This window comes from Triturus cristatus, chromosome 5_2, assembly GCF_964204655.1.
Source record: "Triturus cristatus chromosome 5_2, aTriCri1.1, whole genome shotgun sequence".
Taxonomy (NCBI): Eukaryota; Metazoa; Chordata; class Amphibia; order Caudata; family Salamandridae; genus Triturus; species Triturus cristatus.
In genome coordinates this window covers 567,999,611-568,022,000 of record NC_140588.1, presented here as the reverse complement: position 1 = coordinate 568,022,000, position 22,390 = coordinate 567,999,611, and the positions used below count along the sequence as shown (strand labels likewise).

General features: G+C 46.0%; 1 protein-coding gene across 4 annotated transcripts in view; it reads right to left on the bottom strand.

Annotated features, from left to right (window-relative positions):
• ELF4 (E74 like ETS transcription factor 4) overlaps positions 1 to 22,390 on the bottom strand; it is a 289,452-nt gene that overhangs the window by 89,120 nt on the left and 177,942 nt on the right. For all 4 annotated transcript variants that reach the window (XM_085607648.1, XM_085607647.1, XM_085607645.1 and 1 more), the window contains exons 5-6: positions 12,408 to 12,509; positions 11,806 to 11,967 (exon numbers count right to left, since the gene is read on the bottom strand). In XM_085607648.1, coding sequence (XP_085463774.1) covers positions 11,806 to 11,967; positions 12,408 to 12,509 — 264 coding nt within the window. The remainder of the gene's footprint in view (positions 1 to 11,805; positions 11,968 to 12,407; positions 12,510 to 22,390) is intronic.

Below are 22,390 nucleotides of genomic sequence, written 5' to 3'. Positions count from 1 at the left end.
GACACTGAAGAGCTGTGAAAGCAAAGACTGATGGAGGATTACCTGACCTGGCTCCAGCCCTGCCGGCCTGTCTGCTGTTCCTGACGTATTTGCGCCAAAGTCATCTCGTCGTGCGGCTGTTATGCCTCCTAAAGCCTGGGAGGACTGCCTGCCTTCAACAAAGATCCAGGACACCCGTTGAGCAGCAGAGCTACTCTCCTGCATCCTGCAGACACCCTAAGCAGAACCGTGAGGACTTCAGAACCATAAAACCTGACGCTGTCAAGCACCACTGCCCTTGCACCCCCCAGCCCAAGTCGAAGTGGGCCAATGGTGTCAGGGTGGTCCCCAAGCCCTCAAGAGACAGAGTACACCTTGGCTTCACCCCTGTGAACTGTCCAATTTCGCCTGCATGCTCTGTCTGCAGGCCCCTTCTGCTGCGAGTGCTCCCAGACAAAGAAATCTGACACCTCAAAGACCCTCTGCACCCAGACACCCCCGCCCGAGGAGAACAGGACCACAGGTGTCCCCACATCCCCTAGCATTGCAAGACTTGAACCCTCTGGTTGGTTCATCCTGACTGGTTTCCTAGGGCAAACCTGCAACCTCTTTTCCCGAAGACCGATCTCCATCGACTCACATTGCACACCTGAAGCTGTTTTGCACCACTGCACACTCCCGCCCTAATGCCGCTGGAGGTGACCTGCTGATGCTGCCTTGGACCTTGCCCCATACCCACCTTAAGTCCAGGAGATTGGTCTCATAAGTCACTGTACTGTACCTGAATGCTGTATTATTCCTCCCATAGGATAACATTGCAGCCTCCAAAAAATGTACTGTTGACTTTTTAAATGCAAAAGTATCTCTTGAAAAACGTGCTTACCTGATTGTATCGATTCTGGGGCCTAGATATATATAAAGATACATGTTATATTTATAAATTGGCGTGGATCTCCATATTGAGTCGTGTGCATCATTTATTGACTGTTGTGTGTATTTAAAGATGTCTAACACTCCGCTCTGATAAGCATAAGGCAGCTCGACCACATTACCCCTTAGAAGAGCAACTTGGGTTTGCTAGAGCAAGCCCATGTCCACTCGTAAGGGAATAACTGGACTCTTTGCACACTATATCTCTTTTTGATATAGTATATAAAGAGTCAGCTTCCTACAGGGGTAACTGCGGAGTTTCCAATGGCAAAGCCTCAGATGGTTCTGCTGTAGAAAACAATTTCGAAGCTACCAGCCACTGCAAAACCATTGTCTCCATGGTATCCAAGGGCCAGCCCTATTTTAGGCAAGGCGCCCAGCACTATGTTTGCCATATTTTTCCCTGACTGATTTTACATTTTTGAAAAAACAAATACATTGTTTCAAGATTTGTATTTGAAAAATGTAAAAAGAAAAAATGACAGCTGGTCCTTCGTGCTGTATGTCATTGGGAATTTTAAAAGAACGTGTTCTTATCAAGTCAGCAAAAAGTCTCCGCTGACTCAGAGTGCTTCTTACTTGACAATCTAAATACTTCCTCATGTTCTGAGTCATATTTTTCAGGACTACGGAAAACCATATTGGCTAGATTCACAAACTGCATTTTGTAGTGTGTAAATCAGTGTTTCCTAAGGGCCATGAGCTGATTTTTGGTGAGTCGCAAAAGTCCAAGCAATAAATAAAGATGCCTTTCAATTCTGTATGTATTTTGTCACATTTGCTGTGCTTTAAAGGCAGAGATTAAATGTCAGGCTGTGTCTTCTGCTGCTTATTTCTTGAACAAGCTCCTCTAACTTTACAACCAGATAAAGAAAAGTAAAGTCAACTATGTAACAATCTTGCTGGGGTACATCAAATGTGAAAGGCAAGTTTGACAGATGTCATTTTTTTGTAAGAAACAACAAAATATAGATGCCTGTAAATGAACTGAACACATTCAGCAGCTAGGAAAGGAAAAAATCAAGCACATTTTTTTTAGTAATTCTGATGTGTGATGGACACGAAGATTTTAACAGACTAAGAAAAAAATCAAGACACTTTACTTGGTGAGACACAAATGATCAATATTCACTGAAACCCGATTTCTACATATTATCTGTTGGGTGCAACATAGTTTAGCAATAAAACTAGATCTGTGCAAATGTAATGACCATTTCAATGGAAAATGTGCTGTCTGTAAATGACAATGCACTACCACACAATGCTTTAGTTACATTAAAAAAAAAAAATCAACCTCCTCACGTCCATTATTGGTAGGTGGGTCGCAAACGTTTGTCGTACTAAAAAGTAATTTTTTATACACTAACATAAGAGGAGGGATGAGGAGCTAGTTAGAGAAAATGAAGGAAGGTCCTGTACCAATGCTCCTAAGATAGTCAGTATAAACAAAAGATGGTTACAGTTCCTAAAGGGGAAAATCAATGCTCCACAATCTGACTATGGTTGTGAGTCATTAGTCATTGTCTCCAAGGGGTAGTTGAGTGTGCTAGAAGTGGGGGTGTACCTCCTTTTTTGCTTATGTGCCCTCACACACTCGTACGAGTGTAAAGCATCATCATTGGGCGGTGCTACTCGTGTGGGTGGCGCTGCAGTACACACCCACCTCTAGCACACTCAACTACCCCTTGGAGACAATGACTAATGACTCACAACCATAGTCAGATTGTTGAGCATTGATCTTCCCCTTTAGGAACTGTGACCATGTTTTGTTTATACTAAAAAGTCAGTCATGGTTCTAAAGAGTTTGGAAAGCACTGGTGTAAAGCAATACTACAGTAGCACTACTCACATGCTAGAAAAATGCAGTTCACATTCCTACAGATGGAAACCTCTGCCTCTCCTATCTTTTTTTGCAGAGATCTCTACCACAGTGGTGGAGATCTTGTAGTATATGAATTAGTGATGCAATTCAAATGCGTGGAATGCGGTTAGGTAATGTTTGTTCCAAAGGGGGACGTTTAGTTTTGAATTGGTGCAGCTGTATTCAGGATACCTGGGATTGTTCTCTTGGACTTGTAAGCCTCTTGGAGATATACATCTGAATTCTGCTTAGGTTTTTTGGAGGATTTTCGTCTTTATTACAGATCTCCACACATGTAAGCTACTTTGTAGTCAATGTGGGGGGGACCACAGGGTGTGGTGAGAAAATAGGTATTAATCACTCAAAAAGGGTTGGGTTAAGGAAAATTTAAGGAGGGAGTTTGGAAGAGACACAAATACAAAACACACACCCACACAATAGTAGGAACATTGCAAGTCACAAAATACACTTCTAATGTTGGTACAATCCTAAAGGTTTCAAAACAGCTATAGATGTCCTTCAGCCCAGCTCAGCCTTTGAGTAAGTCATTCACCACACATGGCCAAGCAGTGGTTGGTACCACAACACTTCCATAGAAAACAATGGAGGCAGGGATTTAAAATTAACAACCATTATGAGTTGATGCTAAATTACACAGGGCACTCCTCACAATGTTAAAGTCTTTAATACCACGATGCCTCGACAACGTGTTATAGGTTTACAGCCTCTCAAGTAAAGTGCCTACTTCCTTACGAAAGTATATACCATCACCAATCACCATTTTTTAAAAGGACATAGTAAACATACTATGTTCCACAAAATAGACTCAACAATGACATTGCATATATTATACAAATGAGAATCACATGAATGCAAAAAAAAAAAATGAATAGTGCTTGTTTACACAACCATGTTGTTAACCATATATGTACAATATTTAGTGGAGTCCTTATTTAATACGAACATAAGTTTGAGTGTGAAACATCGTGCATTCAGATACCAACCACAATACATTTCAATAGTAACACACACTGTGTTACATAAGCCAAACGAATGCTAAGGCAGCAGCGTATCGTGATGTGAGATGCACACGGAACAAAGCTTATGACAGCCATGTATTAAGGTAAACGCAGTGCGATTACAAGGTTTGCGGGAAAGACGTACACTTTTCAAGTGTAGTGGCTTCTGAATGAGCTACATTGCATGAAGTCGGCCTTCGAGTACCATAATGCATTTCAATGGTAACTCGCATTTAGACCAGTGCGAGCAATTTCATGCTGTAATGTGCTCAAGCTCTGACAACTTAATGACGTTACAATGTATCAGAGGTTGCAATAGTAAAAATATTGTTATTGAGAATTAGCACTTATTTGTCCACAATATATCATTAGTATAGCTCTGTGATGCTTTTCTATAGTCCGGGGTATAATTCTAAATGTTTGCATCACAGACAAAGATGTCATTCAGTTTTGCAGAAGGTGTGTGGTCACATTTAGTACCCGTGGTATTTTGTTTCCTTTTCTGGTGGAGTTGTACAACATTGCTTGTGTATTTCCTCACTTGTAATGGATGTCCACAACCCGGCAAATGAAGATGTGAAGTAAGTAACTTGATGACATGTCTGCCGTGCTTGTATGTACAGAGTTCTGTCTAATGTGTGTTGTAGAGAGAGAGGCGATTTGCTTCCTTGGTGCTCCTCCTGGCCAAACGGTGCTTTGGAAGGCACCGGAGGGTCCTCCCCTGGCGGCATGGGTGGGCACGGTCAAACAGTGGGGTATGGCGGAAGAAGGACTACTCCAAGCGTAGGAAGTCCAGGGACTTTCCAAACACCCAATTTCCATGCCCTGGGCCATGCTACTACATTCCTTTGAGCAAGAAACAATAACAGAGGTGGGACCGCGGACGATCGGTTCCCCCAGGGCTCCCATGGCCATTGAGACTACCCAGGGAGACGTACAGGGGGTCCAGACACCCGACAGGTCGCAACTGCATGCCACGACTGATTCATCACCACGCCCTCGCACGGGCAGTGATCCCACCTCCCTCCCCCCCCACACCTGCGTAACTCCAGCATGATACCTCGCAATGGCATAGCTCTCAGGAGAAATACTATAAGTAATCATCATCTGCGACACAGTGCACCCCAGTTTTATATATCCCCAGTTTGTTCATGGTTAACACACGGCTGACATCGCATAACCCCTATGATATTCAATTAGCTTTATTCGGCAATTAAGTCATAAAAGCACATTTACAGACATTACATATAGATACATATAAATTAATTAAAAAGTTAAAATTGCAATTAAATTTATAAATGGCCGACGAGCTTGGATTATAAAATATAAAAGTTAAAAAAGCTAAACATGTCGATTTGTAGTATACAGAAGGTAGCTAGACATTACATTCACACCCCAACTCTCCAGCTCTCGATATCAAGGTATTTCTCCATGGGAAATTTGTAAGATCAATGCTAGTTCAAAAGAAAGGAGCTGGCAGCTAGCCTCAGGGCTTTTGTTCTTATACTCCAGGCCCACCCTAGGAATTTGGCCACTGCTATACATGTTGGGGGAGTAGGATCGGTGCACAGAATGCGAAGAGCTATGGCATATCTTCTGGTACCCAAAAGCTTGCAGATGGGTTGTATCCATCTTTTACGAGGTGCCACATACATAGGGCAGAAAAATAGGACATGTCCGATATTTTCACATAATTCAGCACATCTGTAACACTTATCATTATTACTGCCTTGCCTCCCCCATCTAGAGGTGAATTCTGCTATGGGTAGTGTACCCACCCGCAGCTGGAAATATAACTTGCGATCAGAAGTTTTTTCAATAATATCCCAATAATCCTCTAAGTGGGGAAGAACTTTTAGATCAAGAAAACGGGCTGTTAAATGGGTAGAAAGGCCTTGGGTGAATTCCAACTTGTAAACCCATTCCCAATACATGTTTTTCAGGTTTTCTTTAGATGGGAAAACGGTGTTTGCAGGGTTTTTCCAAAGATCTAACAGGCCTATACTTCCCAAAAGAGATTTTATTCCTAACAGCCATGGTATTTTTTGGGACCTGTCAGATTCTATGATGTTCATAAAGCCACTCCTATAATGAATTAATTCATCAGTACACCAGAGACGACACCAGTATAATATTGGACGTAGCCTCACCAGGTGTTCCAGGGTTTTCTTGCCCAAGTCCAATAATAGCGGCCGCAGTGGTGTACTGGAAGGAAGGTTTGTGACTTTACGCAAAAAAGCATTTTCTAGAGCTTTCAAGCTATTCAAGTTGTTAAAGCCCCAGAGCTCAGCCCCATAGAGGCATGAGCCCAGGACCTTAGTTCCATAGATTTCTAAAACTGGGGAGATTGGCTTAGTAAGTTAGGTTTTGAATCTAGCCAGCAAGGCCCCTGCTTTTTGTTTATGTTGTAAGCCGGCACGATCTAATTGGCAACCCCAACGCATGTCTTTTTGCAATGTTATCCCTAGATATGTAAATGATGTCACTTCCTCCAAGGGCAACTTGTTCATGTATATTTTCCCTCTAAAGGTTTTTGATCCGTTAAAAGACATGAACTTCGTCTTCCCCGTATTTACCTCCAGGCCCCTCTCAGTGCAAAATTCTTCGAAACGCCCAACAGCCTTCTGCAAACCGCTAGGGTCTTAGAGATTATCAGCGTGTCATCCGCAAACATGAGGATAGGGATACGCACTCCTGCCAGAATCGGCGCGTCGGTGGGGGTCCGCGAGAGCCAACCGGCCACCCCATTGACGAAGAGCGAGAACAGGGTCTGCGCCAAAACGCACCCCTGCCTCACTCCCCTGTCAACCGGGAAGTCGTCAGTCACCTCCCCCGGGCCACCCCAGCGCACCCTGGCAACGTTTCCCTCATGCAAGCGGATGATCACGGTGAGAAGTTCGGGTGCAATTCCCAGTTCCTTCAGGACCTGCCAAAGCTTGCTTCTTGGGACCAAATCAAATGCAGCTTTTAGGTCCACAAAGACCGCATAGAGGGCGCCTTTCCCCAAGACCACCGTCTTCCAGTATAGATTAACAAAACGGAAGACTTGGTCGATTGTACTTGTCCGGGAGCGGAACCCTGCCTGGATTGGACTTAAGATGTCGTGGTCATCCATCCAAGTTTGAATTATATAAAGAAGCATACGGCCTACGATCTTTTGGGCCGAATCAATCAAACTGATTGGTCTGTAGTTACTTGGGATTGATTTGTCTCCTTTTTTGAATACAGGGACAATTTCAGCGCCCTTCCATGAGGGCGGAATTTCCGCTCCCTGAACAATTGCGTTGGCAAGTCGCATGAAATAGCTGGACCAGAGGCTTCTGTCATCAGTGAACACGTCAGCAGGGATGCCATCCATTCCCGTGGCCTTTCCCCGGACAACTCCGTCTAGTGCTCTATTCACATCCTTAAGTGTAAATATGGCCTTTTTGTAAAATACATAGGGTAAGGTCTCAGTAGGGGTATTTTGGGAGGGCGCGGCATATTGGGGTTTGAAGTGGTCTAACCAGGCGTTCTGTGGCACACTATTTTGTGGTCGCTCTGCTATACCACCCCTATCCCATTTATATGTGTCCCAGAAAACTTTACTATTCTTGCTTTTTGAGGCCTCGAGGAGATCCTTCCAAATTTCATTTTCCCAGGTTACCTTTGCCTCTTTGAGAGATTTCCCATAAATGGATCTGGCAAATCTTACGAGAGTTGGATCTTTCTGTTTTAGCGCACTACCTAGTTCATCCCGGGCTTTCCTGCACTTGTTATTATACCAGCCCACTTATCTTTGGGGCATGGAACTCCTTGTAGGGGCGGGTTTGAGGAAATATTTCCGCAGGCCCGCAAAAAGCCTTACGTGAATTTCCACTATGCGTTGGTGGGAGTCCTGACCCTCGGCCAATAAACCCGGTTCTTCCAGTGCAATAGTGACTTCTTTTATCGCTAATAGAACCTCTGGGTCGTCGGCAACCCGTTCCCATTTTAAGTGGCGCATATCATTAGACAGGTGGTGCTCTGGCTCGTGTATAGTTTGTAGCTTTTCAATAGCGCCAAGTAAAGATGAATTAAATGATGAGACTAGCGGGTGATGGTCACTCTCGATTCTGTTAACTACCTCCATATCTATAAAATAAGGCCAGAGTTTAGCATGAATCAATAAATAATCAATTCTGCTTGCCCTACGACAGTTATCAAAGGTATTTGAGCCACATTTGTCAGACGGGCTCCTGCCATTGACTGCTCTCAGATGACTCCCTAGACATAATCCGCTTAGCTGGATTGCTGCCCCGGACCACCTTTTTACTGGGGCAATCTCAAGGGGTGGGATTCCCCAACTTGCGTCTTCTTCAGCAGTAAGCTGAGATATGTCATGGTCCAGGGGCTCAAACGAGGCATTAAAGTCGCCTGCTATGATAGGTAAGTAGTTTGAGGGCAAAGAGTCGATTAGTTCTTCCAGCAATTGTACTACTGGGGACTTTTTCCCCCCCTGCTGACCTCGTGCGTAAACGTTAAAAATTTCGAGGTTTACCCCGTCCTTTGAAACAATCTTTACAGATAAGATGTCTTCACTAATGATAGAACTTTGAGTGACTCGGCATCCTAGGTTTTGTTTGATCCATATAGTTAGCCCTCCTGATGGGCGACCTCTACCTCTTTTTGAGGCTGAGATATAATAGTTGAGAAAACCACTGCATAACAGGGGATCTGTCAGCCAAGTCTCTTGGAAGAGACACATATCAAATTTTGATATAAAACCCAACCATTCAGGATCTACTATTTTTTGGCCTAGGTCTGCTATATTCCAGGACATTATTAACAATTGTCCACTTGCTAACAGTCCATCCTTATAAGGTCTTGGGATCCCTTGTGATTGACTAGAGCTTTCCTTTGCTAGAGAAATCAAATTGTTAGTACTACTAGTACTCACATTAGTAGGAATATCAAGCTCGACATTACCAGTTGTACCAACTGCCACTGTGGCAGAACTCAATGGAGCTATAAGTCCGATCCCGGATGGTGACCGGTATGTTTCCCCCAGCTGGCGCAGAACCGGTAATGTTTGATTAATAATGTCTGTGCCAGCATTATCATCCTCAGTTGGGGTAAAGCAAGCTGCCCGTTTTTCTACAAGAGTTACATCTACGTTGCATGGGTGTTTCCTTGACCTACAAGAGTTTGGTCGTCAATCGCAGTCTTCCAGGCCAGAGGACCCAATACCATCGGACTGTACGTTTGGGTATCTGTTATTTCTAGGCCATGTATCAATATCTCTGTGGCCGAAATCCACTATGTTGGGCTGTTGGTAATTGCCATAAAAGAAGGACAAAGGCAGGGAGAGAATAGGAGAACAGGGATTTGAGTTCGGCCAGTGGCGAATATGCTCAACTGCCCTTAGATCTCTAAAATTGATAATTACACAATCTCCTTCTATATTTTTCTTTTTGGGGCCCACCCAGTTGACTCGGCGCACAAAGAGGATTTCTGTTGATACATTCTGGGGTAAGGGGCGATTGCAATTTAGCCAATACACACACTTATTCTTCAGATCCCTATGGTCCTCCCTAGAGTCTAAACCCAAGGGCTTGACTCCTGCCAATATTATCACATAGGGGCTTGACTCAGGGGGGAGGTGTATGTTTGGATATTTCCTTGTTGCTAGGAGGCTATAAGCTTCCCTTTCTGCTTCTTTTGTCGCCTGGCTACTAATAATTGTCGCTTGTGAATTCCCCCCTCTCTCTGGGTTACCTACATAGGGGGTGTGCATTGTGTTCCCAGTTACCTTGTCAGGCGGGTTAGTTTTAGCAATAGTTGGGTTAAGAGTGGGTGAAGTATCAGTAGTTGGGACATTTTTGTTTGGAGGTTTCTCGGTAGATTTTTCGCACCCCCGGCAGTTGGTGGCATATTTCTGCCGGGACTGCGATGAAGAACACATCAGCTCCAAACAAGTCAGTCTATTTTCTATACTATCCAACCTATCATAAATTGGTTGGCAAGTTTTATAGAAGATTGTCTCCAATTTCCCCCCAAAATCTTCACCCGGATTTTGCAAGTCCTTAGGCGGAATCAAAGAAGGCAACATTGGAACACTCTCCTTCCCACTGGCTGAAGTTACTCCTTTGGGATCAGGAATGTTCACCGGTGTGACCCCGAGGCTGATTCTTCTGGACTTCGCTGTGTGTCCGGCATTTAGCGGTTCATTCCGCTTTCTCTTGGGTTTCAAGGTTTTCGGGCCTTCTTTGTTAATCAAAATGGGTGCTTTAGCCTTTAAGTTCGTGGCAGACCTAGTCTTTACACTTTCCGACACACCAATGGTTTGTGGTGGATTTGAGGAGCCCTTTTTTGATCTGGTATTGAGGTTAGCTCCCTCAGAATCTGGGATACAGTACATTGGTGAATCATGACAAGGGGAGTTAATTCCAGGGGCATCCAGCACAAGGCTTGCGTCGCCGGTATCAGTTCCCGGTTCCATATTGCGAGCAGGGGAACGTATTTGTGACAAATAGCCCAGCGAGGAGCGTTTATTGTTAAGAGAACCCAGCGACAATCGCTTCTCAGTGACATCAATCTCCCTGTCCAAAATAGAGGAAGCTCTTACCAAAAATTGGTCTAGTGTACCGACAAGGGACTTCCGACCTATTACTGGAGCGGTAGTCATCATTCAGGGGCGATTAATTAACTCCTTGCATACAGTCTCAATTGGCCACCAAGTACTCTAAGCACCAATTCAGATTATATAAATATAGCACATTGGGGGGCTAAGCCCACTATATCCGAGGAAAATATGAGCAGACAACTTACAAATATCTAGCAGTAACAGACCTTTTGATGAAGTTCAACGAGGGAGGGCCCGGCCTTACACGGGCTCAAACGGGCCCGCCCTTGGCCCGGGCTTCGCCCGGGCGCCGCCCGCACGCGTCCCGCGCTGCGGAGGCTCCTGTCGTCTTTTGTGGGGCCCCGGCTCGCTCCGATGACGTCGAGCGATGCGCCGGGCCCTGGTGGTGCTGGGGGGATGTAGTTTCTGCAGCCGTTCCCCTCACGGCGTCGATGAAAGTTACAGGGAGCAGGGGCAGGAAGCAGGTGAACAAAGGCACACACTCGCCCTCCAGTCGGTCTGTTAAGCGCGTCCCTATGATAAAGTACAAGGGGGGAACAGACACACCCCACAACCCCAGCAAGGCGCAGCGCCCACCATGCAAGCTGGTTAGCTATACTTCGACACAGGCCACTTGGGACTGTCGCCAGCTCAAAGACTGAGTGGGGGCCTACATACTCTAGGTCTACACGCTCAAACGTCAACATAGGGCATGATTGTGCAATCTTGCTTGTAAGTCAATATCAACTGCAATAACAGATGTGTTGTATGTACTATTACATAAATGCCAATAAAAAGGTTTATAAAATAATGTGCTTTGTAGAGTGCTGTTGGGCCCATTACAGCCACTCAATGCGTGCCTGGCCTATGTTGGACGCCCTGCTATGTTCTGTTCTAAGTGTATTGTGGGACTAACTTGTGGATTTTTCCCAGAAAGACAGTGATAGCCTTGACAATCAAAGTAAAAACAGGGTAAATGGAAGTAATGACATTAATATCCAAACCCAAATGTTCGAGAAAGCACAGAAATCCCAAAGCACTGGGCGAACCACTAGGCTGCTGTGATCCCACTAATTCAATATATGTTTCCAATCTTTCTTTGCAAATGAACAAAAAAGAAGATAAAAGAACTCTTGGTGAAAGTCAGCAACACTGAGTTACTTCTCCTAAGGTGACCAAAGCAATACACCGGGGTGTCCCGCGCAGGACCAGGGGACCGGAACCAAGTCAAATTATCACGATAGCTATATAGCATAAATGCACACATAATCTGTGGTATACATTTTAATCGCAGCATAAAGGGCTAATGGAAACATTTGGATTATCCTGCAAAAAGGACTGTTTTAGGTCTGTAAAGGGTTCAAAGCAGATGCCGCTCAGCTCTTTCACTGCTTTGATGAATAACAGAACCCAAGACAGTTTACTTGCCATACCTTTTTTTCTCTGTGGTTTTCTGCCATTTTTCTGCCATGATTCATCTGCAGAGTCATCCTCCTCCATACCACTGGGTCGTTCCTCGGCTTCAGATGGTTTTATAAAAATATAGTTTGGGAGGGATGAATTGTCTCCGTCCAAATATGTCCCATAGCCATGAACTGAAAGTTTAGAAAAGAAAATGACAACTCAATCGAGTGCGTGATCCAAGCAGTAGGATCTGGACATGTGCGGGCCAGATTTAGAAGTCTGAAAAAGCACTCAACAGAGGTATCTTTCTGGTACTGATATTTGGTGGTACGCAGCGAAACACCAACCAATTTCAAACAAAGTATTAATCATTAGCTGTGGCACGAATGACTACCGGTGAAATTAGCGATGGAAAGTGGGATTATTTCCACTGATCGAAAACTCCCATTTTATCCAGTCGGACTGACCACAGACTGTGTGGTCTTATACACTGTGTAATTTGCATATATCTGCAGAGCACGTTCCTGGACTGTTTGCTCTACACTTGTGTTTTTTCCCAGCTCAAAGTTCAAATATGAGGAAGTAAAACAAAATGACGTGTTTCCAATGCAACCAAGAGGGAATAACTCACGCATGCGCTTTTCGTCCAAGATGTTATTTGGGGACTCGATGTCCAGAAGAATCTCTGCTGCCTCCGTGGTTTCAGCCGAAGTGTCTGGACAGGACGCGTCATCTGGAAGAAAAAAAGCGGGAGTGCACTTTAGGGTCACATCCCAAGGCTTTAGCAGCATGTGCAGGCGAGTGCAGGGAACTCCATTTATTACTTTCCTTGGAGCTCTGGCAGAGCTCAAAGCAGCCTGGCTGCTCACACCTAAGAGGTTTACCCATGCATAGAAGAGATTTTACCCAGATGGCATGTGAAGATGCAGGGGAGACACATTTGTAACAGTATTACTCAATCAACTACATATGCAACCTGTTTTCAATGAGGTAGCCTTCATTTCTCATTCCAAGGCGAGTCCTGGGATGTTCCTATCTTTCGCTATGGCCCTGTCTCTTTCTGAACTCCAGCACTTGTTACCAGCCCACTGGCGCTGTTGGTTTGTCAAGTAATGCTGCCTTCTCCTTAAAGAATGAAGCATCTTCACAGAGCGGTCTCAGCGAGTGCCTGTGGGAATCAAGGCACTACTTAAAGCGCGATGCCAAACTCACAGGGGGAGGGGGGGGGGAGGGGAGTTCTGCGGGGAGGTCTCAGCAGATGGGTGTGGCGTGACAGGCGAGACAAGAGCAGCCTGCAGAGATCTGGGTGTGCCCTGCACATTTCAGGAGATAACAATGACTGGATAACTCTAGTGGTTAATGTACTTGCTGGGAAGATTATGTGTTGTATGGCCACAGTTTTGATTCATCATACATTTGTCAGACTGTTAATGTGCCTGCTGCAAGGTCCATGTAACATACAGATCACCGATGTATGTTTAACGTGGATTGCTCAGGGGCTTACTGCTGGTGTCATAGAGATCCTTAAGTTACTAGCAGTTCATAAGTTACAATCCTTCCAATAAGGCACAATGAGTCATCAACCTGGGTCAAAAAAAAGCATGCAAACTGGGTCATAGGTTTAGAACGTTATTGTTTTTTCCCTGACCTCTCGTTATTCTCAGGTTACGAAGGGTTCTTCAGGGCAGTAATAAACTCCGATTAGCATATATATAGCCCCACCCACTGTGTTACGCTTTAAATCCTATGTTCATCCAGACTAAACACATTTAAAATGCCTACCAGTATTGATGACGTGCGACTCCTACACCTTGTAGCTCTCATTGTCTTATGTACCATGTCATATACAGTGATTAAAACGCTTGTTTGATTCATTTTTTCGGTATAATACATGTGTGTAATATAAAACGCTCCGAAACCATACATTGGGATGAGTAGCACTATGCAAAAAATGCAATACATTTGCGAGAGGGGCTGCGGGGAGATGAGGGACACCATTAGAGCGTGGTAGTGAGGCAATCCGTGGAGCAAGACTGTCGCGCCAGGTACCACCAACGCGGAAGCCAGTCCTGTCAGCATGTGCATGTATTCAGAGGCCTGTTAACAATCCGACCGGAGTGGCATTTTGATGATATAATGCCATATAGGTTCTTAGGCAGGCATTAACAGTCATTAGCTGACCACGTACTGACGTGGGACATTTTCTGTTTGGTACATATTGTTTTTCTGAAGTTGTCAGAGCATTTTCTAAACACGTCACCATCGGATAACTACACTCTACCCTCATGAAGGGCTACTTGCTTGTGACCCTGAGCTTGGATCGTCGACAGACAGCCCTCAAAGTGCAGTAAGTGGTACTGAAAAACGGTAAAAAAAGATCTAAAAGAGTGTAACCCAAGAAGCATAACTAAGAACCCTCCACAGGAGGCATGGCCTACGCAACTAATGGCGTGACCTTATAGAAGTGAAATAGAATCGAGTGCTTGCCAAAATTATAAATAGAGACTTACTGGACAAAGAATAACCAAACCAGCGAACAATTAGATAATTATGTGACATATTGTACAGCACCATAATTCTGGTCCATAGTCAATAAAACTCTTGATAAAATGCATTTAAAAGTAAACAGCGTCTCACTGCTTGCTATTGCTATCCTTGGTGAGTGACAAGACAACTTGAATGAAAATATATGTTAGGCGGTGGGCCACTAGTAGTTAGCACCAAGGATACTGTCCAGTAATCACCTATTGCCACAGGTCCTGGAGAAAAGTCCTCGCAATCCGGGTCTGCCTTTAGTCCTTTGACATTTTTTTTTGTATTTTTGTTACACAAACCTACTCTTCTACAAAACAAAACAGGGGGGGATGTAAGGACTGTCCATTAGGCAACCAGAATTAAAAAGATTCTGCACAGAAGCATCAAGTGACATAGATAGCATCAATTTGACACAGCAGAGGAAGGCCAGCCCAGCGGCCGCAATAAGCATACTTTGACAACGAAACAGAAGAGGAGGCAGGGCTTTAAGTGGGATTAAAAAACTGGAGGGGCTCTTAAAGGGGCGTGGCCTATTTAATTAAGGGCGTGGCTTTACAATACTCAGGCTAAAAATCTGTGTTTAGAACAGTGTGCTGCCGGACTTGTATTTTGGGGTTTCTGTCGTTGCATCCAGATATATGATACAAGTAACATCATACCTACAAGTCAGGACTATTGGCTTGTCAATGGTTGTTAGTTGCATAGGATAAATAAGCAGCAACCATGGCTTGTATATAATATTGAAAAAGCCTCCACTTAAAGCCCTGGTGACACCAGGACAAAGTTGCTGCTCCTGAGTTTCAAAAAGAGAAGGGAAATCCAGAGAGAAAATGACTCACTGTAAAGGATTCCCCTTCCCCTACTACGCTCACCTGGCATGACGTCATGCCGTAACTTCTTCACTAGTGAGAAGTGAGCAGTGTGAGCACGCTCACATGATGAGCCTGCTTTCACTGCAGTCCACAAAAAACGGACCGCCAGGGCACAAAACAGAGCCCGATAGAGAAGCCCTTTGAGTCCAATGGGTGTTGCGCGCCTGATCCCAGCCATATCCAGCAAATAGTGCAGTGCCAGTCAAAAAAATCAAAGCTCCGAGAATTCAGGTAGATACTGTTTGGGAAGGGGGCGATATTAGTGCCTCAGCTGCTGGAGAGGATGTCTCAAAGGGCACCTCCCAGCCACAACTGGTCTTCCGGCGTCTATTCAGTAATAGGTCACTATAATGTCATCCCTAATTGGCCGTATTGGAGCCTTCCGCACTCCCCTAACTTCTTTCCGAATGACTTCCCTCTCGCAATCTGCCCACTTCACCAGTCTGAGCCTCTCTCCCTCTCTCTCTCTCTCTCTAGATATATACATATATATATATTCCAATTTACTACGTCCCTCACGGAGAAAACACGCTGCGCACTCCAGCTCAATCAAAAGAATTTCATTTTATTTGCGTTTCCAAGGCAAATATCAACACACGCGTTCCGGCTATATATATATATATATTCACAGAAAAAAAACATAGGTTTCAGGGGTGTTCTAGTTAGCTGGACATTTCACTCGTACAAAACCATAGAAATTCCCCCGTTATAGTTAGTTCAGCTAACTATAACTCGCGCCCCTGCAATGCACTGCTGATGACGTCACATATTACATCACTCATGACATGGTCAGTGACATCACTCATGACATCACTCATGACATCTCAAATGACATCACTGATGACATCATCCAGTGTCTGTGTGTTTCTGTAAAGTTTAAATATGTTTATTATATATAGGGAAAGTCATATTGAAGAATGAGTGAGTGAATTGATAATTTTGTTGGTGCGTGACTGACTATAAGTGAGTGATTAAACGTATCTTACTGAATGCATGGGTTAGTGACTAAACTGTGTGAATGTCTGTATCCGTCTGTCTGTTGGTGTGTAAGCGGCTGCATGGGTTTGCAAATAGCTACATGAGTGTCTATATGGGTTATAGATTGGTTGTCTGAGTATCTGTATGGGTGCCTGAGTGTTTGTGTGGGTGGGGTGTGTGTGACTGTGCATAGATGTGTGAGTGGGTGATTCACTGGGTGCATGGTTTCAAGAGTGCATCTGTGATGGACTGTATGGGTGGGTGAGTGTGTGTATGCTTGTGTTAGTGAGTGAATGCATATTTCAGTGGTACATATGTGAGTAGCTACATATGTGAAAGGCAGTATATATGTGTGTTGGAGTACATAAATGGCTATAAGTGAGAGAGTGTGTGATTGTGAGAGTGGCTGTATGGATGAGTGTGTGCTTGTATCATTGACTGTATAAGAGCGTAAGAATGTGATAGTATTTGTATGAGTAATTGAGCTGGTGTGTGTATAACTTTATAGGTGAGTAAATGGCAGTGTGATGAATTATTTGCATGACTGAGTAGGTGTGTGAGTACCTCTGTGGATAAGTGACGGTGTGTGAGTGTCTATATAGGTGTATGAGGGCATATGATAGTCCTGTAATGAGTGACCATAAGTATGAGTGACTGTACGGGTGAGTGAGTGGATGGGTGTGTAGACCTAAGAATCAGTAAGTGGGTATGTAGTTATTGGTGTTGGAGTGTCTATGGTTTTGAGAATGCCAGTCTGTAAATTAGAGTGGGTGTATCAAAGCTTATATTAGGGTGTGAGAAGATGCATCAAATTATCACAGGGATGATGTCATCAGTGATGTCATTTGAGATGTCATCAGTGATGTCACTGACCATGTCATGAGTGATGTAATATGTGACGTCATCAGCAGTGCATTGCGGGGGCACGAGTTACAGTTAGCTGAACTAACTATAACAGAAGAATTTCTATGGTTTTTTACGAGTGAAATGTCCAGCTAACTATAACACCCCTGAAACCTATGTTTTTTTCTGTGAATTTCAAAGGATTTTTAAATGCTAATTTCTAACTATGCCTACAGAGATCGGACATGTGAAGAAAGAAGAAAAAAACACACAGAAATAAGAAAAAGAAAATGCAGAAAGACGCTACAGAAGCCCTCAAAGACAAAGAAAAGTGCCGGAAGAAGGAAGACGTGCAGAAAGACGAAACAGGGGAGGAGAAAGAGTCTGTGTTGCAAAATCATCCTGTACCCTCAACTTTTTCAGATGGGTACTGGTGGTAACCGACTGACTAACCATTCCTAGAGACAGTGCTATGCTAAAAGACACTTAGAATACAGTTAAAACACCTACATACATTAGGGAACACTATGTGTTACAGTACCCCTGTTATTAGCATGAACTCCTCTGTAAGCCCCTAGTATATGATAGGGCAGGGGTATTAAAACTACCTCTTAAAACGCGTTTGCACTCTGGTGAAGGGGGGGCTGAGCTGACGTGTGCAAACACGCCCTATGGCCGTTTTAATTTGGGGGATAAAGTCCCCTTGAATCCGGAGTGTCCCTTGGGTACAACTAGCCCATCAGGCATCTCTAGTTAGTACCACAGAGCTACGTTGCAGAGAAAATGGGCACGGCCTGGACCACCTCTCTGCAACGCAGCACAGTGGCGCTTACTGGAAGCACCTGGTGGACTAGTTGGCCCCCATGGGCCCTCGAGATTAAAGGAGAATTATTTCCCCAACTTCAAATAGGGCGTGTTTGCACACGTCAACTCAGGCCCCGTCCCCTCCCTTCCCCACTGTGTAAACACGCCCTGTGGCCGTTTTAAGTTGGGAGATTAACTCCCCTTGAATCCTGAGTATCCGTAGGGGCAAATTAGCCCACTAGGTACGTCCAGTAAGCACCATTGCAGAGAGGTGTAAAAAGGGGCACAGCCTGCACCATCTCTCTGCAACGCAGCGCAGTGGCACTTACTGGAAGCACCTGGTGGGCTAGTTGGCCCCCAAGGGTCCTCAGGATTGAAGGGGAATTATTTCCCCAACTTAAAACGCGCCAAAGGGCGTGTTTGCACACGTCACCTCAGGCCCGTCCCCTCCCTTCACCACTGTGTAAACCCGCCCTGTGGCCGTTCTAAGTTGAGAGATAAGGTCCCCTTGAATCCTAAGGGTCCCTCGGGTCAAACTAGCCCACTAGGTGCCTCCAGTAAGCGCCACAGAGCTGCGTTCCATTCAGGTGTAAAAAGGGGCGTGGCCTCTTAATACCTGTCTGCAACGCAGCTCCCTGGCGCATACTGGAGATACCTCTTGGGCTAGTTGGCCCTCAGGGACTCTCAGTATTAAAAGAGAGTTAATCCCCCAACATAAAACGCACCACACGGTGCGTTTGCACAGTGGTGAAGGAAGGAGGCGTGGCCTGATGTGACATGTCTGCAAACACACCCTGTGGCGCGGTTTAAATTGGGAAATAAATTCCTCCTCAATCCCGAGGGTCCCTGGGGGCCAACTAGCCCACCAGGTACCTCCAGTATGTGCCAGAGAGCTGCCTTGCAGAGAGGTGTTCAGAGTCCACACCCCTTTTTACAACATTCTGCAACACAGCTCCATGGCGCTTACTGGAGGTACCTGGTGGGCTGGTTGGCCCCCAGGGACCCTCCCGATTGAAGAGGAATTAATTCCTGAACTTAAAACGCGCTACAGGGTGTGTTTGCACACATATCACCTCAGGCCCCGCCCCCTCCCTTCACCACTGTGCAAACGCGCCCCGTGGCACGTTTTAAGTTTGGGGATTACCCCCCCTTGAATCCTGAGGGTCCTTGGGGTGCACCTACCACATCGCCTACCTCCATTAAATGCCACAGAGCTGCGTTGCAGAGAGGTGTAAAAAGGGGCGTGGCCTCAGAACACCTCTCTGCAACGCAGTCCCCTGGCGCATACTGGAGGTTCCTGGTGGTCTAGTTGGCCCCCAGGGACCCCCAATATTCAAGGGGAATTCATTCCCCGATCCGCAAACGCGCCAGGGGGCGCGTTTGCAGAGTGCTGAAATGAGGGGGCGTGGCCTCCGGCGAGATGCTGGTATTTTTATTTTAAGAAGGGGGGCTGCGTAGCCTTGTTGTGGCCCTGGGGACCCCATCCCCCAGGGCTGGCCCTCTCCGTTGGGGACCGTGGGGGGGGGGTCCAAAATCCCCCCACGGTCCCAGCCGGCTCCCCGCCTCCTGCGGAAGACGGCATTGCTTTTCCACATGGGGAGCAGCTAACATGCTGCTCCCGCTGTGGAAAAGCATTTTTCTTTGCTATTTGGAGGAGACAGCAGGTTTCCTGCTCTCTCTTCCAAATAGCAAAGCAATTTGCTATGACAGGGCGGGAGCTCCCGCCCTGCCATAGCAAACTACAGTGTCCCGGGAATGGGCACCCCGGGACACTGCAGGAGCTGGCCCTGGGGGGTGGCGGTCCCCAGGGCCACAACAAGGCTCAAGGAGGGGAGCCGCGTGGCCCCCCCCATATTTTACAAAGCCCCGGGGGGGTGGTGGTCCCCGGGGCTGGGGTTCCGTGACAGACCCCCCCATTTTGAATCTTTAATGCCCCGGGGAGGTGGCGGTCCCCAGGGCGTGTGGAGGGCTTGAGCCCCCCCCACACAAGGTATGTATATTTAAAGAAAGCCCCGGGGGTGGCGGTCCCCAGGGCTGCAGGGGGGGGCTGTGTGCCCCCCGCAATGCTAATAAAGCTGAGCCCCGGGGGGTGGCGGTCTCCGGGGCTCGGGGGGCCTTAGAGGCTCCCCACAATAAACTATTAAGCCCCGGGGGGTGGCGGTCCCCGGGACTGCAGGGGGGGGGGCATGTGCCCCCCAGCATTTATTCATACTTTGCCCCGGGGGTGGAGGTCCCCGGGGCAGTGTGGGGGGGATTGGGCCCCCCCACACTATTTATAACATGCCCCCGGGGGAGCCCGCGCTTCGTTTTTTTTGGGGGGGGGGGGAAATCGGCAGGATCCACGCTCCCAGCGCGGATTTTGACGATTTAAAAAAAAAAATAAAAAAAAATATGGGCCCGGGGGTCCGTGTGGGACCCCCTAAGCAGGGCTAGGGGGTCAGGGTGTTTCTACCTTTCCCCTTTTTGCGTTCTGCGCGTTTTTTCTTCTCTTTTCTTGTGCCTCGGGTGCAAGATGGCTGCCAACACTTCCTGGTTTGGAGTGTTGACAGCCAATTAGCATACAGCTCGTGCTTGGCAGGGTGCGCGGATCCATCGCGCCCATAGAGATATCTATGATTTTACTTTTGATTTTCTCAGGATCTACTGAACGGATTTACACCATTTAAGCAAAAGGCACGAGTGTGAACCAAGCTCTACCTTTCTGCCAAATTTGGTGTAATTCCGTTCAGCAGTTCGGGCTGTAGCTGCGACTAAAGGTCCCTATAGAAAATTGCATGGGGAAAACACGCTTTGGGACCCCCCTTTTTTCTCGGCCCCCGCTTGACGAATCACCCCGAGACTTTCAGGATAGGAGAGGACCGGAGCGGGCCACGAGCTTTGAAAATTTCGCGAAGGTTCGTCAACCGGCGCCATAGTTATTCCAAATAGAATGTTGCGGATTTCCTATGGATAATAGGTCCTAACTAGAACTACCTATTGGTGACCGCCAGAGATAGATATATATATATATATATATATATATATATATATATACACACATACATACATACACCATCGGCTGATTTCCAGCTCTTTGAGAGTGGTCTACGGGCAAGTATAAGCGCAGATCCATTAATCTATCAGTCACCTTTTGGGCCGTGCAGCAGAAATGCAGGCCAAGCAAATACAGTTGTGGAGTACGCTCAAAAGTCCTATCCACAACTCAGCAAATAACTTGCAACACAGTAGCTGAATATGGTGTTATGGTCGAACAGGACCACACCAGATGGAAGAATCCCGCATCGTCCGCCCAGCATCGAGCGCATGTCGACACCACGCTAGGGATCATGGCACACAGGCGTCGAGGTGAGATACTCCTTTACCTTTTGCCCCTTACTTGCAAACAATGACCATGCTTATAAAAATCTTGACTGGAGACCTCACAAGGTGGGCAGATCTCTTGGTCTGGCAAACAGCAGAACGTCCACCAATTGTTGGGGTCCAGTAGACTTGCATGTAACCCAGATTTTACCAAAATAAGTTGGTGATATAATGAGCACAGGACATTTCCCTGGAGCTGTGTAGCAATATGTCACGTCTCCTCATTCTTGAAAAAAGTATTTGATCTTGGAAAAATCATGTCCTGCCTGTATTTGTCCACTTATTTTCCATTATGTGAGAATTACAAAATAGACTCAACATGGGGAAAATAGCTTGAAGGGAATATTCTCAGGACATGCCAGAGAACAGTTTTAATTCATACATGATTTTATCATAATTCCATGGCTAAAAGAGTATTCTTGACAAGATGACCACCTGGTGCACCACTGGCCCTAGTTTAACAAAGCACCATAATGCAATGCTTTGTCTCAATCCTGTCTTTCAATTTTATCATTACAATAAAGATGTGTGAATTTCCAGAGTGTTGTTCAATGGGTTGCAAGCAATTCCTGCAGTCACAAAGTTATACTTCTGGACGTGAGCGGTGTTGATCGCGGTACATACCTAGTGCTAAGAGAGCCAGGCACATATCCTTTGCTCCCAAGGTCCTGGAACATACCATTGTCCCATAGGGCCAGGCACACACCCAGCGCTCACATGTTCCAGGCACACACCCAGCGCTTACAGGGCCAAGGCATATCACTTATACAAAAATACAGTATTGTACATACCCTGTAGTCCGTGCTAGATCGGCCTTAAAAACCTCTTTATGCCATTGAGCCCCAAGCTTTCTACCAACATCTAGCGACTGTTGTGCCTCTAAGCGCCAATAGGACTAAACCCTGGATTAATGAAAGCTCCAGCCTTTCTGAGCTCAACTTTCCCACCCTGAGCACCCCCACCCCCCCCCCCCCCCGTCTTCATGCTGTGCACACTGCAAAGAGTACATCACAGAATCCCGGAGATTGGCTCCCTAGAATTCAGGCCTGTGGCTTTTACCTCCGGTGTGGTGATATAATACACAAAGAGCTCTCACAGAAACCCATCATTAAGCCCCAGCAAACAAGGCCATGGCAGAGAGGCAGGAGACACAGTGAGCAGCAATTGGTGTCAAGTGGGATGCAGGCTGATCCAAAAACAAACAAGGGCAAGGGCGAGCATG